General features: G+C 33.0%; 1 protein-coding gene across 2 annotated transcripts in view; it reads right to left on the bottom strand.

Annotated features, from left to right (window-relative positions):
* Positions 1-253: 253 nt before the first annotated feature.
* The window catches only part of LOC143252116 (potassium channel subfamily T member 2-like), a 136,457-nt gene continuing 110,778 nt past the window's right edge, over positions 254-25,932 (bottom strand). For both annotated transcript variants that reach the window (XM_076503785.1, XM_076503784.1), the window contains exons 19-30: positions 25,618-25,885; positions 19,640-19,745; positions 16,838-17,010; positions 16,151-16,222; positions 15,470-15,604; positions 14,213-14,324; positions 10,458-10,559; positions 8,965-9,048; positions 5,741-5,869; positions 5,285-5,405; positions 1,932-2,016; positions 254-1,535 (exon numbers count right to left, since the gene is read on the bottom strand). In XM_076503785.1, coding sequence (XP_076359900.1) covers positions 1,262-1,535; positions 1,932-2,016; positions 5,285-5,405; positions 5,741-5,869; positions 8,965-9,048; positions 10,458-10,559; positions 14,213-14,324; positions 15,470-15,604; positions 16,151-16,222; positions 16,838-17,010; positions 19,640-19,745; positions 25,618-25,885 — 1,661 coding nt within the window. In that variant the 3' untranslated portion in view covers positions 254-1,261. The remainder of the gene's footprint in view (positions 1,536-1,931; positions 2,017-5,284; positions 5,406-5,740; positions 5,870-8,964; positions 9,049-10,457; positions 10,560-14,212; positions 14,325-15,469; positions 15,605-16,150; positions 16,223-16,837; positions 17,011-19,639; positions 19,746-25,617; positions 25,886-25,932) is intronic.

Raw genomic sequence — 25,932 nt, 5'->3', positions numbered from 1 at the left:
TAGCTAGTCATCACCACCCACAGCCAACTCTGGGGTTAGTCTTTTATTAAAGAAAAGCAGGATTGATCGTAACATTATAACGCCCCCACGGCTTAAAGGGCGAGCATGTTTGGTGTAACGGTGATTTAAACTCGCGACCCTCCAATTACGAGTCGAGTGCCTTAACCACCTGGCCATACCGCACCTATTATATGATAAGAATATCTTTAGTAAATACGAAAATACACAAGTATATCAAAGTTTTATTGTCCTGCTTCCAACAGTAGTTTATATGTCCACAAGTTGTATATGTATTAAACGGTTTCTAATACGGTTCTACACTGATAAAGTTCATCTGTTCTGTTGGATCTTTCTTCATATTAAACAAAACATTGGGTTTTTGTTTCTTATTCTATTTTTGTTGTTAAAAATTTATTGGTACTTTGGTAAACGGTTTCTAGTTTATTTGTACAATATTTTAAAGTAAAATCAACCAAATTTGGTGCAAATATATTTTACTTGAGAATTTCACCTGGGTATAAGCTATAATTCTAAGATATTCCAACGTTAACACTTGAGATCCAATAACTGTGCTGGGTACAACAATGATAGCCCATTGTGTTGTTTTGGACATTAGAACAACATAAAAATATACGACAATTGTGCAATACCCTGATAGCTTAGTCCAAAAAAGACAAAAATCTGTAATCTTCTGTACAACAGAATATTTAATAAATATGCAAGAATAACATTCTTCGTATGATAGCACGTTTTGAAACACTATAGACCATTATATCATTTGTTTACTACCATTGTACAATTTCTGCGACCTGGAGACCAGTCCAATATAAAGGTAATAACACAGATACAATATTATTAAGCTATAAATGTGCTTATACAGAAATAGTGCTAGGAGATAAACTAGCATATAAGTTTCTCCAAATATATATATATTCAAGTTTGATAAAGCAAGAAACTCTAATTTCTAAGCTTTTCAAATGAACGATTTTAATGGGTGGACGTGGAATGGCTTACGATAAATGTTAGAAGCAGTGTAGATTTATATTTCCTAGTCTTATGTCACAACCGGCACAGTGTTTGTTTAGACAATAAAAAGCGAGTATGAAAATATTCCAGTTTCCTTCCTTACACGTTAAAACGGTGAGCCAGATGACAGAATCTTACAAGTAGAAGATAGTTTCATAGATGACGCTGTAAAACTGTAATTTTCTTAGCAAGGGAAACTTTCTCAGTTGAATATTTAACAGATTAAGAGTACACTCTAAACCACGGTTCCGTTTACAGTTTCGACGGGTGGTGGTGTAATTTCAACACCAATGGTTCCATGTATTGAAACTCTGATTTGTTCACCATCTACACGTTCATAATTATCTTCCTCATGACTGTATTGTCCAGTAGATGTAGCCTCTTCCGGTATTATTTCTGAATTAGGTTCTTGGTGTAAATCTTTCTTATGTTTCTCTTTCTTTGCTCGGAGCGAGCCACGAGTGAGAAATATCTTCTTTGTTGAAATTGGACTAGGTCTTATTAAGTAACTGCGAAAAAAAATTAAGACAGCAAATGCTGCTTTATTACATAAAATGCTAAAATATTAAATAACTTCTGTTAAATTTGAATAATGTTTATTGAATTAAGAAAATAGCACGTTATAATATATTCTAATATGAAATATACTTTAACTAGTCAGAACACAATCAGAAATAGTCATATATTATAATATGAAATGTAATTTAAATAAGTCAGAACAGATATTGATAAATATACTAAATCCATCTTAAAATATTCTGTGTCCATCTTGAAATGTTCGGCTATGTGAAAATTAAACTCGATTTTTATAACAAGTTAAGCAACAATAAATATCAACCCTGGTTTATATGTATAGCTTTTAACATATTTTCATTTGGTTATTTTTTGATGTAAGCATGACTTACACGATATCTCCTTCTTGAAGTTTTAGGTCACAGCTTGGGTTTATCACAACATAGGAGAGACTGTCTCTTTTTTCCGAGACATTATCTAGGTGTAGAAACAATTTCGTTATCAACGCATGTAACGATAACATAAAGTTTTAGGCTATATAAAAGTTGAGTACAAGATTATAAAATCATTAGCTATTAGATTATGAGTCATTGGGTTTTGAAGGTATCACGATAAAAATGAACGAAAACAGACAAGTTATCAAATTTAATAAACTACCTATAAACCTATTGTAGAACAATAACTTATTAACGTTTGACATCATAATTTCTGGTTATTAAAATATTATGTATTACTTGGAGTAATCATGAATTATCAGGTTATGAAATTATAAGTAATGATTCTTACCACACAAACACGGTGAGGAGATAAAACAATCGACTACCTAATTATGGAATCTACAGGTTATGAGGTTAAAAAAGCACAATGAAATCATAAGTTATTTATTTATCAACTTATAGGTTAAGTTACGAAAGTACGAATTATGATATAAATACATAAATATGTATGAACATATTTCAACGTAAGCTTTTAGTTGTCTTTATTAAAATTAAAGTGTGGTTTGAATTTAAAACCCAATCTATTCAATGGTGCCCCCAGTGGCTCAGCGGTATGTCTGCGAATTAACAACGCTAAAAACCAGGTTTTAATATCCGTTGTGGGCAGAGCACAGTTAGCCCATTGTGTAGCTTTGTGCTTAATTCAAAACAACAACAGCTCTTCAATGGATAATCTAGAGTTTAATATAATAACATATTTCATATAGCCTAACGGTATAACTGTAATCAAATCTTTAACTCAAACGACCCGGCATAGCCGGGTGGGTTAAAATGTTCAACTCGTAATCTGAGGGTAGCATGTTCGAATCTCCGTCGCAACGCACCAAACATGTTCACCCTTTCACCCGTGGGGGCGTTATGATGTGACGATCAATCCCACTATTTGTTTGTAGAAGAGTAGCCCTCGAGTTGGCAGTTGGTGATGAAGACTAGCTGCCTTCCCTCTAGTCTTACACTACCAAATTAGGGACGGCTAGTGCAGATAGCCCTCGTGTGTTGCTTTGCGCAAAATTCAAAAATAATACAATTAACTCAAATTTGGTACCCTATCGGAGAAAACGGAAAGCTTACACACTAACAAAGCTAACATTTGGAATTCGATTCTACGCAGTTGGCACAGAAGATAGCTCAATGTGACTTTGTTCTTGAAAAAAACAAACTTTTCAAATAGTTATATATAATACGATAATTACGAGCAAAAAAGTCAAATTTTATTTGTATAAGATAACAAAATTTGTCAAGAAGAAGAAATGATCCATGAATAACTAAATAATTGTCGAAATATTACAAAATTTATTCATTTTGCGTCTCATGTTGCTGGTCAACAAATATTATACTAGAACCGAGCCCTAGGAATTCTCTTTTTCAAGGGCCTGGCATGGCCAAGCGCGTAAGGCGTGCGACTCGTAATCCGAGGGTCCCGGGTTCGCGCCCGCGTCGCGCTAAACATGCTCGCCCTCCCAGCCGTGGGGGTGTATAATGTGACGGTCAATCCCACTATTCGTTGGTAAAAGAGTAGCCCAAGAGTTGGCGGTGGGTGGTGATGACTAGCTGCCTTCCCTCTAGTCTTACACTGCTAAATTAGGGACGGCTAGCACAGATAGCCCTCGAGTAGCTTTGTGCGAAATTCTCAAACAAACAAACAAAAACTCTTTTTCAGGCGTTTTTGATATATTTTCTTGTATGGTTTTGCAATTTAAACAATAATTTTCACTTTTTTTTCACCTAGAATAACATGTTACACCTTGTATATACTATATTTCTTGTTAATTTTGAATAAATCCAAAAAGTCAGTTTACATCAGATTAAAAAATTTGAAAATGAGTTTATTGACTTACACAGATCCTCGATTCAAGGAAAGGAATAACCAACAGTATTGATGTGTACTAGTCCATTGACTCTGTTGGGCTTGTATTGACTCTGTTGGACATGCATTACAGATAATTGAACAACTAGAATATCCATTTACTTCACTTTATGACTCTTCTAAATGAGTACTTAGGTGTTATAAATTATTTGTAGAATAACGGATGATTCATAATCACTTAAGGAAACCATTACAGAACCTTTAATTTCCCGCAATCGGATTATTACGATGATTCATAATTCGTCATTCACCGTTTAATATGAGCCCATAATCTATCATCAACTAATTAGTTTGGTTATGAACGAAATGATTCCTTTCGGTCCATACGTTAAGCACGAACGTATCTGGTTTTTAACATCTGCCTGTATCCAAAATGTTTAATATACACGCAATCTTGGTTTAAAGTACTGCTTGTAATTCATCCACAAAGTTCTATGCACCCTATTGACTTATATGGCAAAAAAATTGCGTTCGGATAATGACATTGCTTTTGATTATTGGAATATAAATAAATTGAACGAGTTTGAATTAGTTCTTTATGTTTCAAGGAATTACAACAATGAAGAATGAAATTTTGACATTCACCATTCTCAACTATAGTAATTAATTACGCTGTTCAATGTTGTTATTCCGGTTTGATTTTGCACAGAATTTCCTAATATATCTGGATTATTGGCAGGAGCAGGAATTCTACCATTAAATATATCAGAGAGAAGTCAAATATAAAAGAAATGTGGAAACTTACTTGAAACATCGAATTGGACAAACAAACCAGTTAACTATAAAAACACATTTTAATCGTTGGAGTGAACGTCTGTTCCTCAAAAACAGTTTCTCTTATCTCACATTGATAAAACAATATCATATGATATCGAAGCGTTGTAAAAAAACTTACAACCACGGTACAAATCTTAAAACATTTTCTTCCTGGACATTTATCCAGCAAACACAGTAAAATTTATTTCGGCCGCGTATATGACTGTGATCGGTATGTCTTCTATTCCCCTAAAGGGTTTGTTTTGGAATTTCGCACAAAGCTACTCTAGGGCTATCTGTTCCTAATTTAGCAGTGTAAGACTAGAGGGAAAGCAGCTAGTCATCACCACCCACCTCCAACTCTTGGGCTACTCTTTTACCAACGAATAGTGGGATTGACCGTCACATTATTAGCGCCCACCCGGGTGAAAGGGCGAGCATGTTTAGGTTCAATTCGCTGCAATGGACAGAGCAAATAGCTCAAGTTCGTTTTCTTCAAAGGGAGAAAACCTTTACTGCAATAAAGTACAATAAGGAAAGTCGTTTTAAGTCATTGAAAAATTAATATGAAGAAAAGTATTAGTGAGTAAAAATGAAACTTATTTTGAAATAGTTTATTACAAACCGTAGTCTTCTAATGGCAGTCCCAGGTTGAACATGCGTGTTCTCACCATATTACAGATCTCTTGTCGCTCCACGTCAGCAGCCAAGGCAGCCCTCTCACTGTCTAGCAACTCCAGCGACAACTAATCAATGAAAAAATTGTTCGACACATAAACCAGGAACGTATGTAATTACCAAACTGAAATTATCACTTACTTCCAACCAACACTTCTTACACTTCTTTCCACTACTATTTCACCGACTTTGTTAAAAAAAGTTAATTGTTTTCTGAAAAATATTCAATTTAAAAAATATAACAAAATAAGACATGCTCAGTTTTATTTTTTATGTGTTCATTCATTTCAGCGATGAAATTTTATAGCAGCGTTAAGTTTGAAATAACTTAGTAATGCTACAAATGTTATTACTGACAAGAAAGAAACTAATCTATTTATTTATCTTCGTTTTTCCGTCTTACAGAAGAAGCGTCCGATAATGAACTCTGGGTTCGACATATTCCTATGGGCACCTCACATGTTGTAGAACAAAGCTTCTGGTAGAGACGGCCGTACGTTCTGATCCAAATATCTTCCTCTGTTATTCTAACCTTGTTTTGAAGTTGAAAACAAAATACGTGTTTTGATTATCTCACTTACATTCTGTTATCAACACAATTACAAAACACGATTGATCTTTTCATTCACTCTTTCTTCACAAACCTAAACAAAACAAGTATTCCTGAGTGATTATATATCCTTCTGATACTGTCCTTATTTTCCATTGATTCAATTTACAGATATCAATAACAATTGAATTTCACAAAACTTTGACATTAGACAAATGTCACTGGGCACTATAGTGTTGTCCTCGGACACCAGAATCAATACATTGAAGTTATATTATATCACCAAAGGTGCCGCTACATTGAAATGTATTTTAAGGATACCTAGACGCCAACATATTTTATTCTGGGTGTACATTTGTTCAAGAGGTGTGACTTATTTTTCACTGAGTTATATTATTGAAAGTCTGTGCGCATGGTTCCTGTTTACAAGCGCGTTTGTATTGTGTATGGGTAGTTGTAATATAAAAAACAAACATCTCTACACTCTGGATAAGTTTTCTGAGTTCACTATAATGTTGTTTACGTTATTTAAATAACCGAGACAGCTCAAGTAATATATGTAAACTAGGTGAGGTTTTACTTGAGTGTGCGTAAGTGTGTTTTCTTGCAGCAAAACCACATCGAGCTATCTGCTGTGTACAGTGCAGAAGTGTGCTGATAATTTATCAGACAAGTTACATTAGCCATTAAACAATAATGTGGGACAAGCTTCATAAAAACAGATACCTGCATTACAGTACACTAGTAATTAGTATTTGGCGTTCAAGTAAAACCCCTTTGGGAGACTCAGCAGATAGACAGATGTGGTCACGCCCCCTATTTGTTCGTGAAAGAGTATTCTTTTGTTGACGGTGATGACTAACTGCCTTCCCTCTAGCCTTTTACTGCTAAGTTAGTGACGGATAGCCCTCGTGTAGCTTCGCGCGAAATTCGAACTACATTTACATTTGATCAATATTTTCAAATCAACAAAAGACTACTTTTTTACCAACAAATAGGGTAACTGACCGTCGCATTATAACGCACCCATCGTTGCAAGGGCAAACATAGTTGGTAGGACGAGGATTCGAACCTGTTACCCTCAGGTTGTGAATCAAGTGCCCAAACCACCTAGTCACGCCGGTGCAAATGTAAATGTGAAGGAATGCACTTTTACTGATAATCACGGGTAGAATGTGGGCATATAACCTTTCACTTCATTGTGTAAGCTGTTTATTTACATACGGTAGATTTCCTAAAGGTACCAGCTGCCTTAATTTTGAACTGCTGACCAAAGAGAAAAATTAAATATGGCCTGCAGCACCTACCGCCAATTTTTTGGTTTCTCTTTAACAACGACCAGCGGGATTGATTATCATGTTATAACTTCTCCACAGATGAAACAGCAGGAATTTTGGTGCAGGGTTTTGATTCTGCATATTGTAAATCGAACATCCTAACCGCCAGAACTCGTCACATCGTATAAAAATTGAAAATTTCTAAAAACGAATCCTGTTCTCTATCACTTAACAACTAATGAAATGTTGTAAGTATTCATGCGACAAATTATCTTCCTCTCGAAATAACAACAATCACTACGTTGATTAAGAGACATTTCTTATATTTACTCAAATTAGTTTTTTGATAGAGAACCACAAGCCTCATTAGAAATAAAACCTAGTCTAATAAAATAAGTCATAGGCTTATTTAAAATATAATAAGTCAGAATATCAGTATTCGTTCTTAGATCAATACTTTTCGGAATGTGTTATATCGTATGACAGTTACTGTAAATAAAGTATACTAAAGTTCTGTTCTAGAAAAAAGGATTGGCTCCTTTTTACAATTAATCAAAATATCACTGATGAGAAGAGTGTAGGGCCTGTTATGGCCTGGTGGTTAGGACGTTCGACACACAATCTAGGGTAGTGGGTTCGAATTTCCATCCCCGAACTCGCTCTCTCTTTCAGCCATGTGTATGTGTGTGTGTATGAGGGGATTATAATGTGACGGTCAATCCCACAATTCGATCGTAAAAGTGTAGCCCAATAGTTGGCGGTGTATGGTGTTGACTAGCTGTCGTCCCTCTAGTCTATCACTGTTAAATTAGGGACAGTTTACGAAGATAGCCCTTAAGTACTTTAGAGAAATTCAAAACTTACCAAACCTAACGAAAGCCTACCTCCAGTGGTTCAGGTTACGATACCCGTGATGAACAGAATAAAGAAAGCCATTTCTGCACATTTATATTTTCCAAAAACAAATAAAACAAAACCTTAATTTATCAAACTTTGTCACGGTTTTATTGTATCTCAATCAAGATTGTTATGTAATATTTTTAAAATAAGCGATTATGAAAAGCTTAAAAAAATGTGTCCTAATTAACCAATTTTATAAAACCAAAACCAAAACTACACACACATATATATAGAGGGGTGACCAAAAAAGTTATCTTTTATTAGATAACAGAAAAAATGTGTAAAAGTATATGTGTTTAGAACACACTCGACGAGATCTTTTCAAATATGAGGTTACATCCTAATTTTAACAGTGGTTTTCGTAAATAACTAAATTGCTCATAATTTTAGTTACATTCTCATCAGCACATGTTGTGGTTTCTTAGACCTTCTTATTCCGCTCCCTGTATGTCGAGAAAAAAATTACTGCTAAAATATAAGGTTGTGTGAAATAAACAGATGCTTTATCCCCTGTTTCTTATTCCCCTGTTTTGAATGTTTATTAACCAATCATTATAAGAAATATTAACACAATATAAATGAGATAGATGGACTGGCCGATAAAGATAGGTTTGTTTTTGAATTTCGCGAAAAGCTACACGAGGGCTACCTGCGCTAACCGTTTCTAATTGAACAGTGTAAGGCTAGAAGGAAGACAGCTAGTCATCACTATCCACCGCCAACTCTTGGACTACTCTTTTACCAACGAATAGTGGAATTGAGCATCACATTATAACGCCCACACGGCCGAAAGGGCGGGAATGTTTAGTACAACGAGGATTTAAACCCGTGATCCTCAGATTACAAGTCGAACGCCTTAACCCACCTAGCCATGCTGGGCCTATAAAGATAGGTACCTACCGAAGAAAGGAAACCAGAACCTGGAGCTTGGTCGATTCCTAGGAGGAGTCTGATGAAGGTAATCATATAATCCTTTACGAAAGCCTAAAGATTAAAGTAATAATAATTACTTTTAAATCTATTCATGATTACAGAATACGTGTAAGTGAAAAAAAGGTTACGTTCTGAATAAAATAATTAATTATTTTTAAAATAAAAGTTGATATATTGTGTTACTTTGCCAATTTACTCTCCCTAAGTAATGTCAATACTTACCTTAATATTGTTAAAAAATAAGATAGTCATGAATGGTAAATTCATGGTAAAAAAATGGTAAATTATAATTTATCTCGGACGAGTCTCCCATTTACTATGTTATGTCTCACGATTTTAAATACCCAGAAATTTTAATTTTAATTTAGAAGTTAACTAATTATCAATATATATCATATTTATTATATTTGCCAGCAAGATTGATACACATAATTTTCTTTCGTATACAAACAACGATACAATTTATAATGACAGTTATTACAAATGATGATTTATATACAAAGGTTTTATAAAGTTACAAATTATACTGAGTCTTCTATCTAGTCTCAAACTGAATCTTTAATCAACGCTCACAAGAAGCTAACTCACAATACACAATTAACAATACAACTTACATACATTTCTAAATATATACTGAACAGAGAAAAACCTTGTCATTAAAAATAAATATATATCAGTAGATCCGTTACATATACCATTTGTGGTAACTGCATTGAAAACTATAAAATATATTTTAACATTCAAGATTAAATACTTTAACCAGATTCGATAGTATTTTTAACTACACAATAATATACTGTGTTTACTGAAAGTGTGGCAAAATGCGAGGCTGCTAATTCTCACGCAATATTTTAAACACAAAGTAAAGTCTCGTGTTTGTAATGTTTACCCTACCGCGTGATTTACGTACTGCATTCTATATATATGTAAAAACTGGTGGTTTGGGTTGATAATTTTTTTTATGAAGAGAAGCGAAAAACGTTTCGACCTTCTTCGGTCATCGTCAGGTTCACAAAGAAAGAAAAAGATAGCTGACCACATGTTTGAAGGGGGTTGTGTAAATGAGTGTAGGAATGTAGAGGGCGTGCTTAGATATTTGTTAATGTAGGTATAAAGGTGTTCCTTTGTATTGGTTTATTTTGTGCTTGAGTTGTTGTATAAGTAAGGCTTCTTTAATTTTGCGTTTGTTTATGTTTGTTTCTTTGTGAACCTGACGATGACCGAAGAAGGTTGAAACGTTGTTCGTTCCTCTACATATTTTGTCAACCCAAACCAGCCGTTTTACATATATATTTTTCTCTACAAGTGGGTTTTCTCGTCATCACTGATTATTGCTTTAAATATCATGCAAATACTTTTTTAAAGGAAATTTTAATGTTTTATGGGTCTATTTTGTGAGCAAGTAAAAAGCTACATTTTTATTGTCTGCTACATTTAACTATACTGAAAGTCATTCTTACCTGATACAGTAATGTATCCAACATGCTAGCGCTAAACACTGTTCCAGCTGCAAACGGCAATCGGAACATGTAAGAAATATGTGTACCCCGTTCTTTCTCTCGCTAGAAAAAAAAAAAAGTTAAAAGGGATTTAAACTCGTCTAAAAAACTTTATACATGTATATATAAAAGCCTCTAAACGAATAGTTTTGTAGTTTGTAGCATTGCTGTGAGGCTCGGGAAAGCAAAGTATCAGTAATAAAATTAATTAATGTTCTTTGGTATTATCCTATCATTGACAAATTAAGCATGCTGTAGTTTTCTATTTTCTAGAACAGTTGTAAGGTATATTAAAACAAAGTATCAGTAGTGAAATTAATTAATATTGTACGGTGTTATCCTATCATTGACAAGTTAAACATGCTTTAGATTTTTTGTTTTCTAGAACTGTTGTAAGATCTACTAAAACGAAGTATCAGTAGTGAAATTAATTAATGTTGTTTGATATTATCCTATCACTGAGAAGTTACACATACTATATTCATATGATTATAATTGATTTATGAGTTTTGTTTTTAATTCTAATATATATATAATTAGTTTATATTTTATCATAGAGATTGATTAATGACTGGGAACATTTTGGGTTTCTTATAAATGTTGTCCCTTTAATTCATGTCATCTCAGTTTTGAATTCACCATAATGTTAGATATTTTGCCATTTTTAAAGGTTTTTGTAGATAACAAAATATCAAAATCTCAAACACTCATGAAATTATATGAATTTACAAAGATTTTTTCATTCTACTAAAACAGTGAGTATAAGAAATGAAAAAAATGGTCGAAGTTGTTTGGTTGTTCATTCGAGAATGATGAATTTACCATATAATGACTTTTAAGATGTATAAATATTGTGTGTCATTTAGCAATTCTTTTAACATTATAATCCACGGAAACCTTCCTATTCTGAAAAATGAAACTCTTTTACGATGCTGCATTATATATCAAAGGCTAGGCACTTTATTAAAATGTAGGGAGTCACTTGTTTCGATGTTATAGCAGACGATTTTTAGATCATTCGAAAACTAAAGAAAATCCATATCTGAAGTAGGAAAACAAAACAGATAGAACTGTTTCTTTTATCATCATACAAGTAACGCTAGAATTCCTTTTGTAGTTTTAAATTTTACCTTTGAATTTATGTATCTCAGATCGGCTGGTATGGGTATTAACACTTTTACTGATAAGTAGAGAACAATGTGTCGACTTTCCTAGGTCATCTTCAGGTTAAAAAAGAGATGACCTAGGATGGTCAAAACGTCGTTCTCTGCTTAAAAGTAAAAGTGTTAATATCTATACCAGTCTGGCCCGGCATGACCAAGAGGTTAAGACACTCGACTCGTAATAGGAGGATCTCGGGTTCGACTTCCCGTCACACCAAACATGCTTGCTCTTTCAGCTGTGGGGCATTATAATGTGACAGTCAACTTCACTATTCGTTGGTAAAAGAGCAGCCCAAGAGTTGGCGGTGGGTTGTTGTGACTAGCTGCCTTCTCTTTAGTCTTACACTACTAAATTAGGGATGGCTAGCACATATAGCCCTCGTGTAGCTTTGCGCGAAATTCAAAACAAACCATTGGACCAGCGATTCTGAGATGCTATTTTATTTCAAGTGGGCTTCTCATTATAAGGGATTTTAATTTAATTTGTTAACAAAATATATTTTAAGTATTTTATGAGATACTCCCTTTCACGAGGCTGTCAAAATTGTGGAGGACAACACACATTTCTAACTCTTGTAAAAACCAAACTAAACCTTATTAAAAGCATTGATAAATTTATTTTGAATAAATATTAGGTGTTAATCATACAAATGGTAACTTGATTTTTTAAATTGTTATGAATTTAAATAGTTTCATATCCAGTAAAAGATGAAGATTTTGTTTTCAACACTTTTATTTAATATACAGTTAGATCGGTCTTTCACTCTGTTTCATCGAACAGAAAACGTGTTCTCATGAAGTATTACACAAATTAACCACACTTGTTAAGAACATTGTTTGTAGTTCTATGCTCTATGGGCTACTCTTTCTTCCATCGTCGACTGTGCTCAGTCCGGTGACCATGGTTACCTAATAAAGTCTGACATCACAGTATTCATTGTGCGTAGATGTTGACTTCTAAGACACCTTTTAATTAGTAAGGGTGCAATGAGAAATTTGACAGGTAAGTGATGGAATGAGATTTCTGGATTACAATATCTTTCATGTTTCTCAAAAAATAGGAGCTCCTTTGGAGATGCTCCCGCTAGTACAGCAGTAAATTTACGGATTTACAACGCTAAAATCAGGGGTTCGATGTGGTTTTGCTATAAGAAAGCACACACCTTTGGAGATGTAGCTGGAAACTTATAATCTCCAAACTGGTGGGTGTTTTACATCTTTAATTGTTTGTTTGTTGTCTTCTCAACAATATAAAAAATATGACTTTGACTCCAATTGTTTTCGAAATCGGAGGGTTCTTTCACCATTAACCTTATCCTTCACTTTATGGTTAAGAGGACTAATTTAATTTGTATTATTGTATAATTTCGGATTATTTATTGTTATTTTAATCGCCCTGCTGTTTGAGTTCATCTGCTTCCATGGAGAACACTAAAGTCCCCTCTGTGAAATGCTGTGTCGTTTGGTTTGGTTTGGTTTGAATTTCGCGCAAAGCTACTCGAAGGCTATCTGCACTAGCCTTCTGTAACTTAGCAGTGTAAGACTAGAGAGAAGACAGCTAGTCATCACGACCCATGTTAACACTTGGGCCACACTTTTATCAACGAATAGTGGGATTGACCGCCACATTATAACGTCCTCACGGCTGAAAGAGCGAGCATGTTTGGTGTGACGTGACGGAGATTCAAACCTGCGACCATCAAATTACGAGTCGAGTACCTTAATCACCTGGCAAGGACGGGCGTTGTCGTTTGGTTTTAAGCCGTTCATAATTTTTGCTTTTTTCAATGCCTTCTTTGTAATGTAACACGTCCCTACCTCTTCAACATTGGTTGTATTGTATTGCCGAATAGTTGAAAATGCGTTGTGAACCAAGCATATATTTTCTGAGTGGCCACGTATTCATCTTTTATGATTTCCTTCTGTATTAGCACATGGAAATTATACTTATAAAGTTTTTAACCCTCAGTAAAATGAAACCAGAAATAAAGAAAATTTAGAAGAGAATACAAAAATGTTTTGCTCACAACTCTTATGTCTGTTTCTGTATGACAAATGAAAATCGCCAACAGGAAGTTTGCCCCACTTATGATTTAATACATTATAATTATTACAGCTTTCGGTTTTCTGATATACTGATTTATGACATTAAGTACTTATAATCAGTTTCTTAAAAATGTTTTCATTAATTCATAAATTAATTCTTAAATTATATATATATATATATTTAATAATTCTTTTTCATCAATTGATCCGATGTATAATATCGAATAATTAATTTGACTAAATCTCATAACATTCCTAAATTAATTGGGGTTACTCTGTCATGAGGTAAAAAAAAGGACTAAAATCTCTATGGTTCTTAAATTCTTTTAATTTTGTTCTTTCAGGAAATGTTAATATAACAAGTTTCATGATTATGACATGTTTTTATTTATTTCTCACATGTCTTTAGATTTACAATGTTAAAATCTGGGGTTCGATTCGCCTCGGTGGACACAGCAGATAGCCTAATGTGACTTTGCTATATAAAAAAGCACACACGTATCTTACCTTCTCCATTTTCGATAAATGCAGGGCATATGTATCATGTGCTCGAAACTGCATAAATCTCATATTACTGGACTGACTGAGCTCTGTGATTATTCGAACACTGGGAAAAAGCCTGCAAAAGTAAGATGCAACCTAGATCTTATCATTCTCGTTTATTATAACATGACATAATATTGATGACATCTCAGCTCTGTAAATTGAACAAGAACAAAGAGAGTACTTAGGAACTGCTAGTGTAACATAACTATTAAATATTTGATATTAGAAGAACACCCCATTACATTACTTACAATCAGTGCCATAGTGATTACACAACGATTGTGGGATTTCACTCTAATTATAAAATGCTAGCTTGCAGCTAGTAAGTGCTATTTAGTAGTCCAATATTTCGTCATCTGCGAGTAGTAAGTTATATCATGGATTCATTAAACGAAGTTGTGTAATTGTGATTCCAATAACCTTATAAATAGTCGCTCAGTTCTATAACTTACATTTCCGGAGTGAACGACTTGCGTCACTTAGTATGTGGAAATAAATATGTATGCATTTCAAATAAATAAAATGTTAAAATAATTATTTCTAAGTATCCAAACAGATTAGCATCAATAAAAATTTGAAACTTCTAGCAGTTGTATAAAAGTAATAACACAAGAAAATATACAATATAATGATGAACATGTTACTATATATACTTATAATTTATATTTAATTGATAAGGGCAGATTAATTACGTTTCAACTTATTTGGAAAGCTTACTCTTGAAACATTATTGTGAGGTACATATATATATAATAAAAAACTTTCAAGCACAAATTTCTTTTTAAGATATTTTTTAATCTTCAGTCTATGGCTTTTAACCAAGTTAACTTACAAATAGGTGTCAATAGATCTCAAAATGTTTCATTTGAGTGTTTTAATCAAGTCATCTTACAGATAGCTTTCAATAAATCTCAAAAGGTTTGAGCTTGGACTTTTAACCATGCCATTTTACAGATATATGTCAATAAATCTCGAAACGTTCTGTCTATGATTTTAACCATGCAATTTCACAGATAGGTGTCATAAATCTCAAAATTTTCGGTCTGGGTCTTTTAAACATGCAAGTGTACAAATAAGTTTCAATAAATATCAAAATTTTTGCTCTGGAACTTTTATTCATGCCATTTTACAGATAGGTGTCAAAATTATTAGAAAAGGCTAAAACTGCGATAAGGATAAAGTTGTTATTTTTCTGATAAAAGTAAATTTAGAACTAACTTGAACATAGTCTGAACTGCAACTATTGTGTTACAGTCTGCTAAATGGTCTTCTTCAGCAGAGTTGCTACTCTCCTTGTTTACCACCACCACACTGTCAGCCAAGTTTATTCCTGCCCTCAGCAAATCATCCAAGCTATAAGTCAGACAGAACACTCTTTTATTAAGCATAACGATTTAATATCTCTAAAAATAATTTGAAAGAAATAATCTACTGTACAAAGTTAATGTTGTTCTTTACAGTTTTGACAAGGAAACAAGATTCCGAAGAAAATATGTTAAAATTATGAAATAAATTTGTAAGTATTAATTTATTTTTTTGAGCAATTTTTAGTTATTGTCAAGTTAAGCAGTTGAACTAAACATGGGATTGTGGAATACCCCTTTTCCTTAGAAGATTTGATACTTAATTTCAAAGTTTTGGAAAAATATGTATCATTTGTTGTAAGGAACTGAGAAATGCAAATGGTAGTATTTAACAATCACAAGCACCCATAAGAGAAAGAAGTATCAGTGGCATTTAACAATGAAAAACATCCACAAGAGAGAGAAGTATCAATATATACCAATATTTGGAACTTTGCATCTAACAGGACAGAGCAATAAAAATATTTACCTTCAATTGGTTAAATATTCCATGCAGTAGACCAATAAAAACAATAATTAATATGTCAGTACTCACTAATCTATAGAACCTTGCATCCAATAGACTAAGGGGAACAGTGAAATAGCATCCAGGAAAGCTTGATGTGGTCTGAAAGAAGGATTATAACAGTGAAAACTATAAACATATTACATTTCCACGTTCTATCAAAATACATGTTAAAGACGTACATGTAGAGTATATGTTTAATAAAGTAAAGCCATAATGTACAATGTACAGAGAAGAACTAGACTCCTGCTAAATATAGATGAAAAATTATACAGGGTGTTCGGAAAGTCACTGTGCACTTATACATTTATTAACAGACATGTTTCAATATAGAATACAGGAGGTAAATATGAATGACAATTATAAACAATGTTGAAAGTGACCCTCGTTGGCATCAATACAGGCCTGGATCCTTCTTATTTTGTTTCTAAACACCGCTATCAGTTGCTGGCTTGAAATAGACTAAATGAATGCTGATTACAAAACTGCACAGTGACTTTCCGAACAACCTGTATAAAACACATCACTAAATAAAATAAACGTAATTAAATGAAAACAACAGATAGATAAAGAAACTAATAAGTAGTTAGATGAACGAATAGATATATAAAGGTCATGTCTATTAACTATATCGCTTAAGATCGCAAAAAGTAATACACCGAAGATAAAGAGCTGACGTGTCCTAGAACACTTTTCCAAGTGTAGAATACTTATTACCTTCTCTCAAGCAAGAGGATGATGGGACGTAGTGTTTGAGGGCTGTGGAAATGTGCTCTCAAAGGAACGATAAAGTTATAAATGCCGTTGCTAGCGTAATCAGCTGCTATGATGATACATCGGTTGAGCCAGTTATAGTCCTTGGCATTTCGGAAAGAACAATGTTCACAGATCTGATTAAAAAAACATAAAAAAACTGATGGAGTTAATATTTGTTTAAAAATCTTCATTTACATGTGTACTTCAGTATCAGTATTTTACAACGAAATGTATTTTGATTTTGATATGATGTATGATGTAGAGATAGTTTGTTTTTGAATTTCGCACAAAGCTACTCGAGGGTTATCTGCGCTAGCTGTCCCTAATTTAGCAGTGTAAGACTAGAGGGAAGGCAGCTAGTCATCACCACCCACCGCCAACTCCTGGGCTACTCTTTTACCAATGCATAGTCATATTGACCGTCACATTATAACGTTCCCACGGCTGAAAGGGCGAGCATGTTTGGCGTGACGGGGATGCGAACCCGCGACTCTCAGATTACGAGTCGCACGCCTTAACACGCTTGGCCATGCCGGGCCCTGTAGAGATAAAGCAATTTTTTTTAAATGATTGATTCACATATGTACTTCACAGGAAGTGTTTTACAATGAGAGTAATAAGTCTCTGTGAACTTTATATACAGATAGAGCAAATATTTGTAATTGATTCATTCATATGTGTACTTCAGTATAAATATTTTACAATGAGATTTAATAATTATCTATGAATTTGATATGCAAACAGAGCAAATAGTTTTAAATATGTCTCATTCATATCTTTACTTCGATGTATTTTACAATAAAATGTATAATTTTTATGATTATTATTATCCGGTTCATAAAACGGATATTGTCTTGCGTTACTTGCTAAACATAAAACCGTATAGATTTTAACATGCTTACAAGTAACATCTAATTGTAAGATTGAGTGTTAAGAAGAGTTTTGATCTATATATACTTACCTAGAAAAACGACATATTTATAAAAGTTATTATTGTTTATTACTAAACACAAAGCTACAGAAAAGACAATATGTGCTCTGCCCACCAGATGTATCGCTGTTCTACTGAGGGCATTTGTAAAAGTAATCAGTTCGAAAGTTACAATTTATAAAGCCATATGTTGGAGAAACATTTGACACGGATAGGCCTAAAATATGTAATACAATCACCTCAATTGCAGTTGTTGTTTGTTTGCTTGTAGTTATTTTTTTCAAAATAATGCACATTAACAAAGCCCATCGCAAGCTGAACATCAAAATGCTGTCAATAAACACCTTCAAATGTTAATTAATATAAATGACGTTAATCAACTTAGCATATGCGAATCCTTGGAACTTTTCATCCAGCAGGACAGGGCAACAAAAGAAATATTTGTCTTCTATTGACAATTGAAAGACTGAAAATGTGAAAAATTAAATAATTTGCTCAAATGTTTATCTACATTTTGTATTAACTTTTATATTTATTTTTCAAAGGTTTTTCACCACTACCTCATACTTGAATAAGGCCCGGCATGGCCACGTGGTTAAGGTATTCGACTTGAAATCTGAGGGTCTCGGGTTCGAAGTCCTGCCACACTAAACTTGCTTGCCCTTTCAGCTGTGAGAGCGCTATAATATGACGGTCAATCTCACTTTGCGTTGGTAAAAGAGTAGCCCAAGAGTTGGTAGTGGGTGGTGATGACTAGCTGCCTTCCTTCTAGTCTTACACTGCTGAATTAGGGACGGCTAGCGCAGATAGCCCTCGTGTAGCTTTGCGGGAAACTCATAAACAAATATACTTGAATCAAAAATCTTAGGTTACATTAGAGATTAAAGGTTTTAATATACTGAACTAAAATATTTTTGGTCACACATTTGTCTATAGTTATTTTACGTTATTTTTATATGCATACAAAATTAGTGGTTCGAATTCATAGTCATAATCTTTATCAGATAAGTTAATTTTTAATTAATTGAAAATAATACACGAAAGTCGCTACTTCCAATACTTTACATATCATAATATATCACATATATATAGCTCTAATAAAACAGCTTTTTCTACTGTAAAGTAGTATACAGATGAAACAGCCATAATTTGGTAAGATCTATAAATATATCAGGAACTAAATATCTTAAACATCGGACAACTGACAGCTAATACTGCTTTTGAGACAACAGCAAAAACACTGCAAGAAATATTCAAAAAATTTATTAAAAGCCATAAACTTTACAAAATCACACATAATTTTCTGAAAGTGATAAAATAATATTTTAAAACTATGTTAAGGACTTCTATATATGCTCTTAACGTTTATTTTTGTACATTTCAATAAAAAATAAAAATAACAAATGAAATGAATTATACGTATTATTTCAACAACTTCCAGATTCTATTAAAAATAATACTGCTAACTGAAAATTAAGGTGTTTGCCCCAGTGGCTGAGCATGTTATATTAAACATGTTTTTGGAGCTCTACCATATCGTTTCCGTTCATATCCTCACATTCAGTCACGCTCTTTTTGACGACCGTGATAGTAGACGATAGCCCTTAAGCATGGTTTCAGTGCAAAAGACTCCATCGCAAAGCTGTCATATTCAAACCACGTTAATTCTTCCTGTATGCTTTCCGTAATCCATCTAACGTACGAGAATGTTAATTTACAGTATTTGATTCAATAATCCAAGCGTAAGGTTTTCATATTTTGAAGTCATAAGGGTTAAGAGTACTTAATTAAAATGTTCAATAAATTAGATTGGTAATTTTTTCAAATCCTACCTGAGCCAGTTGGAGACAGCAGGCTGGTTTTTTCTCCTTCAGAAGGTAACATAAAGTTGGACTTACTCCGATGTAAGGAGAGATAGGAGGAAATCCCTTGATAATTCTGAAATCAAATACGTTAAAGATGTGTAATACCAAATGAAATGTCTGTATCTAGCTAATAAAATTAGTTTTATTAATATTATGTTTTCCTTTACCAATTGTACAGATTTAGAGAATTATTAAAACATTTCCTAAATCACCTAACTGGGAAATGTTGCACAAAATACAAAGAATATCAACATATTAACAAAGCATGAACAATTACCTACCTATACAAAACAACAACTGGTAAATAAGCCTATAAGTCAAAACATTTATTGTCGATTAATCAAAATTATACTGTCTCTCTGAAGTAGGAAATCATTTGACTTAAAAGTTTTATGTTTATCATCAGAAAAACCTTGTTCACAGAAATTATTTTAACATTAAAAAATACTCTGTTAATATATTTAGCTGTGAACAAATAACTTCTTTCTAAATTCGATCAACCTAGAGATTAGTTCTAAATCTATGTACTGTGTTAACAATGCGGAATAACCATTATAGTGAAATAATTAAAATAAAATTGAAAATAATAAATAAGCTGTAACTAAAATAGTGTAATTATGCTGACTTTAAAAACTGAAAAAAAATATAAAGCTCTAAAACATTTGCTCAGTGCATTTTACTAAGCAAGTATAAAAAATAATTACAAAGAAACATGATAATACTTATGTGAAATGTGAAAGTCCTTGCAGATGGCATTGCAATAGCAGTATGTTCATAGTTGTCCGGCATGATCAGGTGGTTAGGGGGGCTTGACTTGCAAGCTAAGGGTTGTGGGGTTCGAATCCCAGTCACACGAAACATTTTTGCCCTTTCAAGCGTGGGGGCGTTATAACGTTACAGTCAATCCAATTATTCGTTGGTAAATGATTAGTCCAAGAGTTAGCGGTGGTGAACATGACTGGTTCCCTTCCCTCTAGCTTTTCACTGCTAAATTAAGAACGGCTAGCACAAGTAACCCACGTATAACTTTGAGCAAAGTTAAAACAAACAAACCACGTGACTAAAGGTACTACAACACAGACAGGATGGAGAAGTTGTCGGGTGAACTGTAATGAGGTAATTTAGTTTCGCCAGTTAATTTACTGGGTGTTTTTATTTTATAAGAATACGCTTCAGCTAACATATAATAATTTCACATAGAATTTGTACTGTTATTAACTTGGTTTGGATTTTTTAATGTCTCTCTAGTTCTTTATATAAGTTCACTCTCACATCATGATATAAAAGATCATTAACCGTTAATGTGATAGCCTCTATTATAACTGAGTGGAAATTAAAAAAAAACACAACCTAACTCTAACTACTGGTCTGTGGACTCACACCGTTAGAAACCGAGTTTCAATATCCATGGTAGACAGCACACATATAGCCATTTGTGTAGCTTTGTGTCTAACTACAAACACTGATGACATCAATAGCCACTTAGTGACCAGCTAGTGACTATGGTGTTGATAAGACTAAAGACGTGTACTTGAATAAGACTTGCAATTACTGTGCTCTCTTACAACAAAAGTGGACTAAAGGACATTAGAACGACATAAATTTTCATTTTTATGAGAACATAAGGGTATTTATCTGCAGTGCCACGTCGTAAGGTATACATTGACTCCAACAGTTTTGGTTGTTGTTGTTTTTTCACAACTGTGTTGTAAATAGTCAGATGCATTTGTGCGAAGGGAGAATTTGTGAAGAACATGATTGTCAAAAGAGACAATGTGAAACTGGTGTTTGACGTAGTGAAACAAATCTTTTTGATGCAGGAAGCAATATTAAGTTATTTCAGGAATCTACAGTTTTCATCGTTTAAGTTAGTTTTATGTTAACAGCAATTTGCGTCACGCCAAGATATGAGTGCATATTTTGCGGAGTAAGTGTCTTGCAAGGTTTTAAGAATCTTTCCTTAAATATTTTTTTGCTTTCTGCCATACTTATGTACTTTTAATATCTTTCTTTTTATTTTATGCTACAAGAATGGATAAACAATTGCGTCACAATTGCTAATGATTGAACACAAATGACTAAATTTCCTTGCGTGTTTACCGATTAACGCTTCGTTTCAGTATGGTCTTAACATTTTTACCAGCTAGTATTTAGGCTAATTTCATAGTGTTCATATTTTCCATATTAAATACTAAAACAGTATTTTATTTTTATTTTCCCTTTTCTTATTTTCATTTTTCTTAGCTCTACTCAAATAAATGGTTGAGTCTAACAACGCAAAATGCATACTTTTTTTTACGTTCATTGGCCTTAATATTTTGGCCAGCAGTGTATATATACTAACTAAATGCAATCTTTTTTACCACCTCTTTGTTTTTAGTTCAACTAACATAGACAACCAAGGATATTCTACACCTCATTATACTCTAAAGTTCACATGTGAAATATTAGCACAATTCTAGTTTTCACACAGAAAATTGATCAAGAAAATTGCTAAGTTTCTTTCGCTCTAGGTATCTATTGAAGTGGGTCATTCTATCTAGTTAATGTTTGTTCCTTATTGTAATGTCTATTTCTGTAAGGTAAATCATATTACGCGAAAGAATACAGCATATTTCAAAAGGCGAGTGAGGTACTACTTTAAGGATAAAATCACCTAATTTTTCGATGAGAAGTACTGAAAGTTACACGAGTATTTCTGGTTCTTCGACAGGGTGTGGCATCACTGTCTCGTGTATATAATTCTTTGCTTTCTCAGTCTGTGACATTTCTTCACAGAGAGGTTTACTTCTTCACTGAAAGCTCTCAAACTTCCATTACGGGCGCTATAAATATAATCGTATCTGTATCTTGAGTGTATTTGGTAGTTAAGAGATAACGTTGTTGTCTATCCAGTCTCTTTCTTTGCTGAAGTTAAAAGTTAAAGAATTCAGATTGATCTCATATATGATTTTGTGTCAAATCTTCATCTATTCTAGATTCTGGTCGATAACTCTGATTAAAATCAGTGCATCTCCAAAACAACACATTAGGTCAGCATATATTAAACAAATAAAACTGCTGTCCATAAATCTCACAAATGCAAAAATGTTTGAGAAAGGGTCTTTAGAAAATGAAACCGTAAATATCAAAACAATTCATCATTTCTAGAGAATACTCATTTAAACACCTTCCAAAAGTATGTTGTACAAAAATTAAATCTGAAGTATTATAAAGAAACCTACAAGCTGACTCGTGGTCACTGAGAAAAGGTTTGTTGCGTGAACGTTTATAAGCAAAAATTCCACTCTATTAGGACTGTTTATTAAAAAAAACAAATAAAAACAAACAGACTGCTGGTCAGATGAGTAGCTTTGCAATATTTGCAATATTTGAGGTTATTTCTTACAAGTCGAAACATTTCTCACTGTAACTGTCCTCGTCTAACATTTAACTAGAAAAGGACGAGATTAAGTGTCTGTTGATGTAGAAAATAAATGGAAGCCATTAAGCTGTGTGTAAGATGAAACCAACAGTGTGTAACGTAGGAGTTTACCTAAGTTATCAGAGGTAGTCTAGATTGATCAACTGTCTATAATATACTGATGCACGTAACTAAGGAAGTTTAAATAAACCGGTTGTGTCTAATATAAAAATGTGTCGAAGCCATAAAGCAAAAGATCTCGATGGAATAATTATGTCTAATCTAGAAATGCCATTAACGCAATATCAAAAATCTATAATGAGAATACACACAAATCCCCAACTGAGCACTACTCAGAAAAGCATATAATAAAAACAAGTAACAAATTACAAGGCATACTGTCTTTGTTACTACAACTGTGTATTTGTGTATAATATAAAGACTCGTTTAGTTCGTAAAGTAAGTTGTCTGGTTGTTTAGCTATTTCAAAAAGACAGATCTCTTGCAGCTTTAGAAGTGATATTTAGTATCAAATAATACATTAATTGAATATAATTAAAAGTTAATTTTCAGCTTTTTTCAATTGTTACAAACAAAATTGGATTGTTCACTAGTTATAGCCATAAACAGATATGTTTAATTTATTTCAAAATTTTTGTAACCTTAAGGAAAAACAAAAGAAAAGTTCGAAATACCGATTAGTGAGTTTTTCGTCATATTTTGTGAGAGTTGTAATCTTACTTTCAACTAAAGATTTATGATCTACGAAAAATTATCATATTTCTGAAGAAATTCCAACGATAGAATAACTTATTCATTCTAATATTCTAACTTTTCTAATGAAACATAAAGATTGTTCCAGATTACTTAAAGCAGGAAATTTAGAAATTGTATCTATCTAATAAAAACTCCTTCACTCTTCACTTCGATTTTGTTTTGTCTTAAATATTTCAGAAATGAAAAATCCACACATTCGCTATTTATTAATATCATTGACTGTTTATTTATAATTAAGCGCAAAGCTGCACATTGGACTAACTGTGCTCTGTGCACTACGGGTATCGAAACCTAGTTTATAGCTTTGTAAATCCAAGACACACCGCCGGTGCCACTTGAGGAACAATAGCATTGATTAACCTGTATAAACAGTTGCTTAAGGCAAATAAATATAAAAGAAAACTCTAAGCGCCATACATGTAATTATTTAGGGCCTTCTAACAGACGATTTCCAATACAAGAGTTTTGAAATTTATAGATCCAAACACCAAGTTAAGGTTCAAACCTCAAATACAACATTACACTCACTCTACCATACTAAACACACAGTCTATATAAAAAAGGTTAAATGTGGATCATGTTTCGGACTGATTGCCTAATGAAAGAAACCACAATAATGCTGATACGTTGCCGATACTTAGTACTTTCCAGGAAGCTTGTCTGTTCGGAACTTCATTTCATAAACCAAATTCTGTCAAAAAATTTATCAAATAACAAGTAATGTGAACGTTTATTTTTATTCAGTTTAATATTTTCTTACTATATATTTACTTTGTATAGCAAATAAATTCCACAATGCACACACACATATGTTTATTTATTTTTAGGAACCAAGCCTGCTTTTATAACAACAGATTTTTTGGTGCGTCACCAGTGACAGTTGGACCTGGTCGCAAATAAAATAAAACTATTCAAATTTTATCTAAACTTTTCATATTCATAGACTTATATCGTCGGGTTGTAAATCTAAAATTGGCAAAATTTCAGGGCTTTCTAGCTTTAAGGTAGATTCGTCGTTTAATAAATTCGTGGAACAGGAATGTTCAGTTTTTCTGGGGAAAAATAGCTTATGCATTACATCCTCCTTTACTATATACAGAAATATCTCTTCGATAAATATGTTATTATACTTTACTATACGTTGTAAGCAAAACGTCAAAATGTCTTCGTTTTGAAATATCAAGTCTGTAAAGATAGAAAAACTTTAAGTTATTGGACTTCCAGTGAGCCGGTAATACGCATAAGTTTCGTAGCATATATACAGTGCAACTATAAATTGTGATAACCAACATGTTTATTTATGTAAGAAAATTACCATAATTTTCGGATACCTTGTACGTAAGGCATTGTCTTACACTTACTAGCTGTGGAAACTGTAAAATTAATAAGCACTCACAAAATATGCCATCGTAAATAACTAAATGTACTGATTAAAAATGTTAAGTCAACAAAAATTGGAGGTAATTAAAAATAGGCATAAGAAATATATGAAACATATGCTTTCAAAATGCACAATATTTTCATAGTTCACTTAATGGATGTTAGTAGCTTAACAGTGTCCTTTAAAGAAATTAAAATATTTCTTTGTTCAATGTTCAATTATGAAAAATTATCTTAAGGTTTTCAGAAATGGAATTCGACAAGAATCATAATAAAATTCACTTGATATGTATTGATTTATGATGTCATAAACTGCTATACATATTTTTTTTCATGTTATAAGATTAAACATCAAACATTGTGCACAACTGATGCACCAACGTACCCAGAACTTTCAGTAGAAGTAGTCCATGGAATGTCTAGATCTCTTTCTCCTTCGTTTAGAGTTTCAACAGGAGCGTCACTATCGGGTGAAGAATCGTCATTTACAAACATGGCGGGCACTGGAGCAATACTTGGACGTCTTCCTCGAGGGGGATAATAACCATCTGACCCTGGTACACCATCCATCTTTGGAACATCTAGGTGGCGCTTTTTATTTAAACCAAATGTAATTTTTGATTTGAGTGGTGAAAGCCCAAAGTAGAAATTTTCTAGGAATATTAAAATCAGATAAACATGAAGATCCAAGGTTAATATT

Source organism: Tachypleus tridentatus, chromosome 6 (genome assembly GCF_004210375.1).
Source record: "Tachypleus tridentatus isolate NWPU-2018 chromosome 6, ASM421037v1, whole genome shotgun sequence".
Classification (NCBI taxonomy): Eukaryota; Metazoa; Arthropoda; class Merostomata; order Xiphosura; family Limulidae; genus Tachypleus; species Tachypleus tridentatus.
Note: the sequence above shows the minus strand (reverse complement) of the source record. Positions and strands in the feature narration are given on the sequence as shown.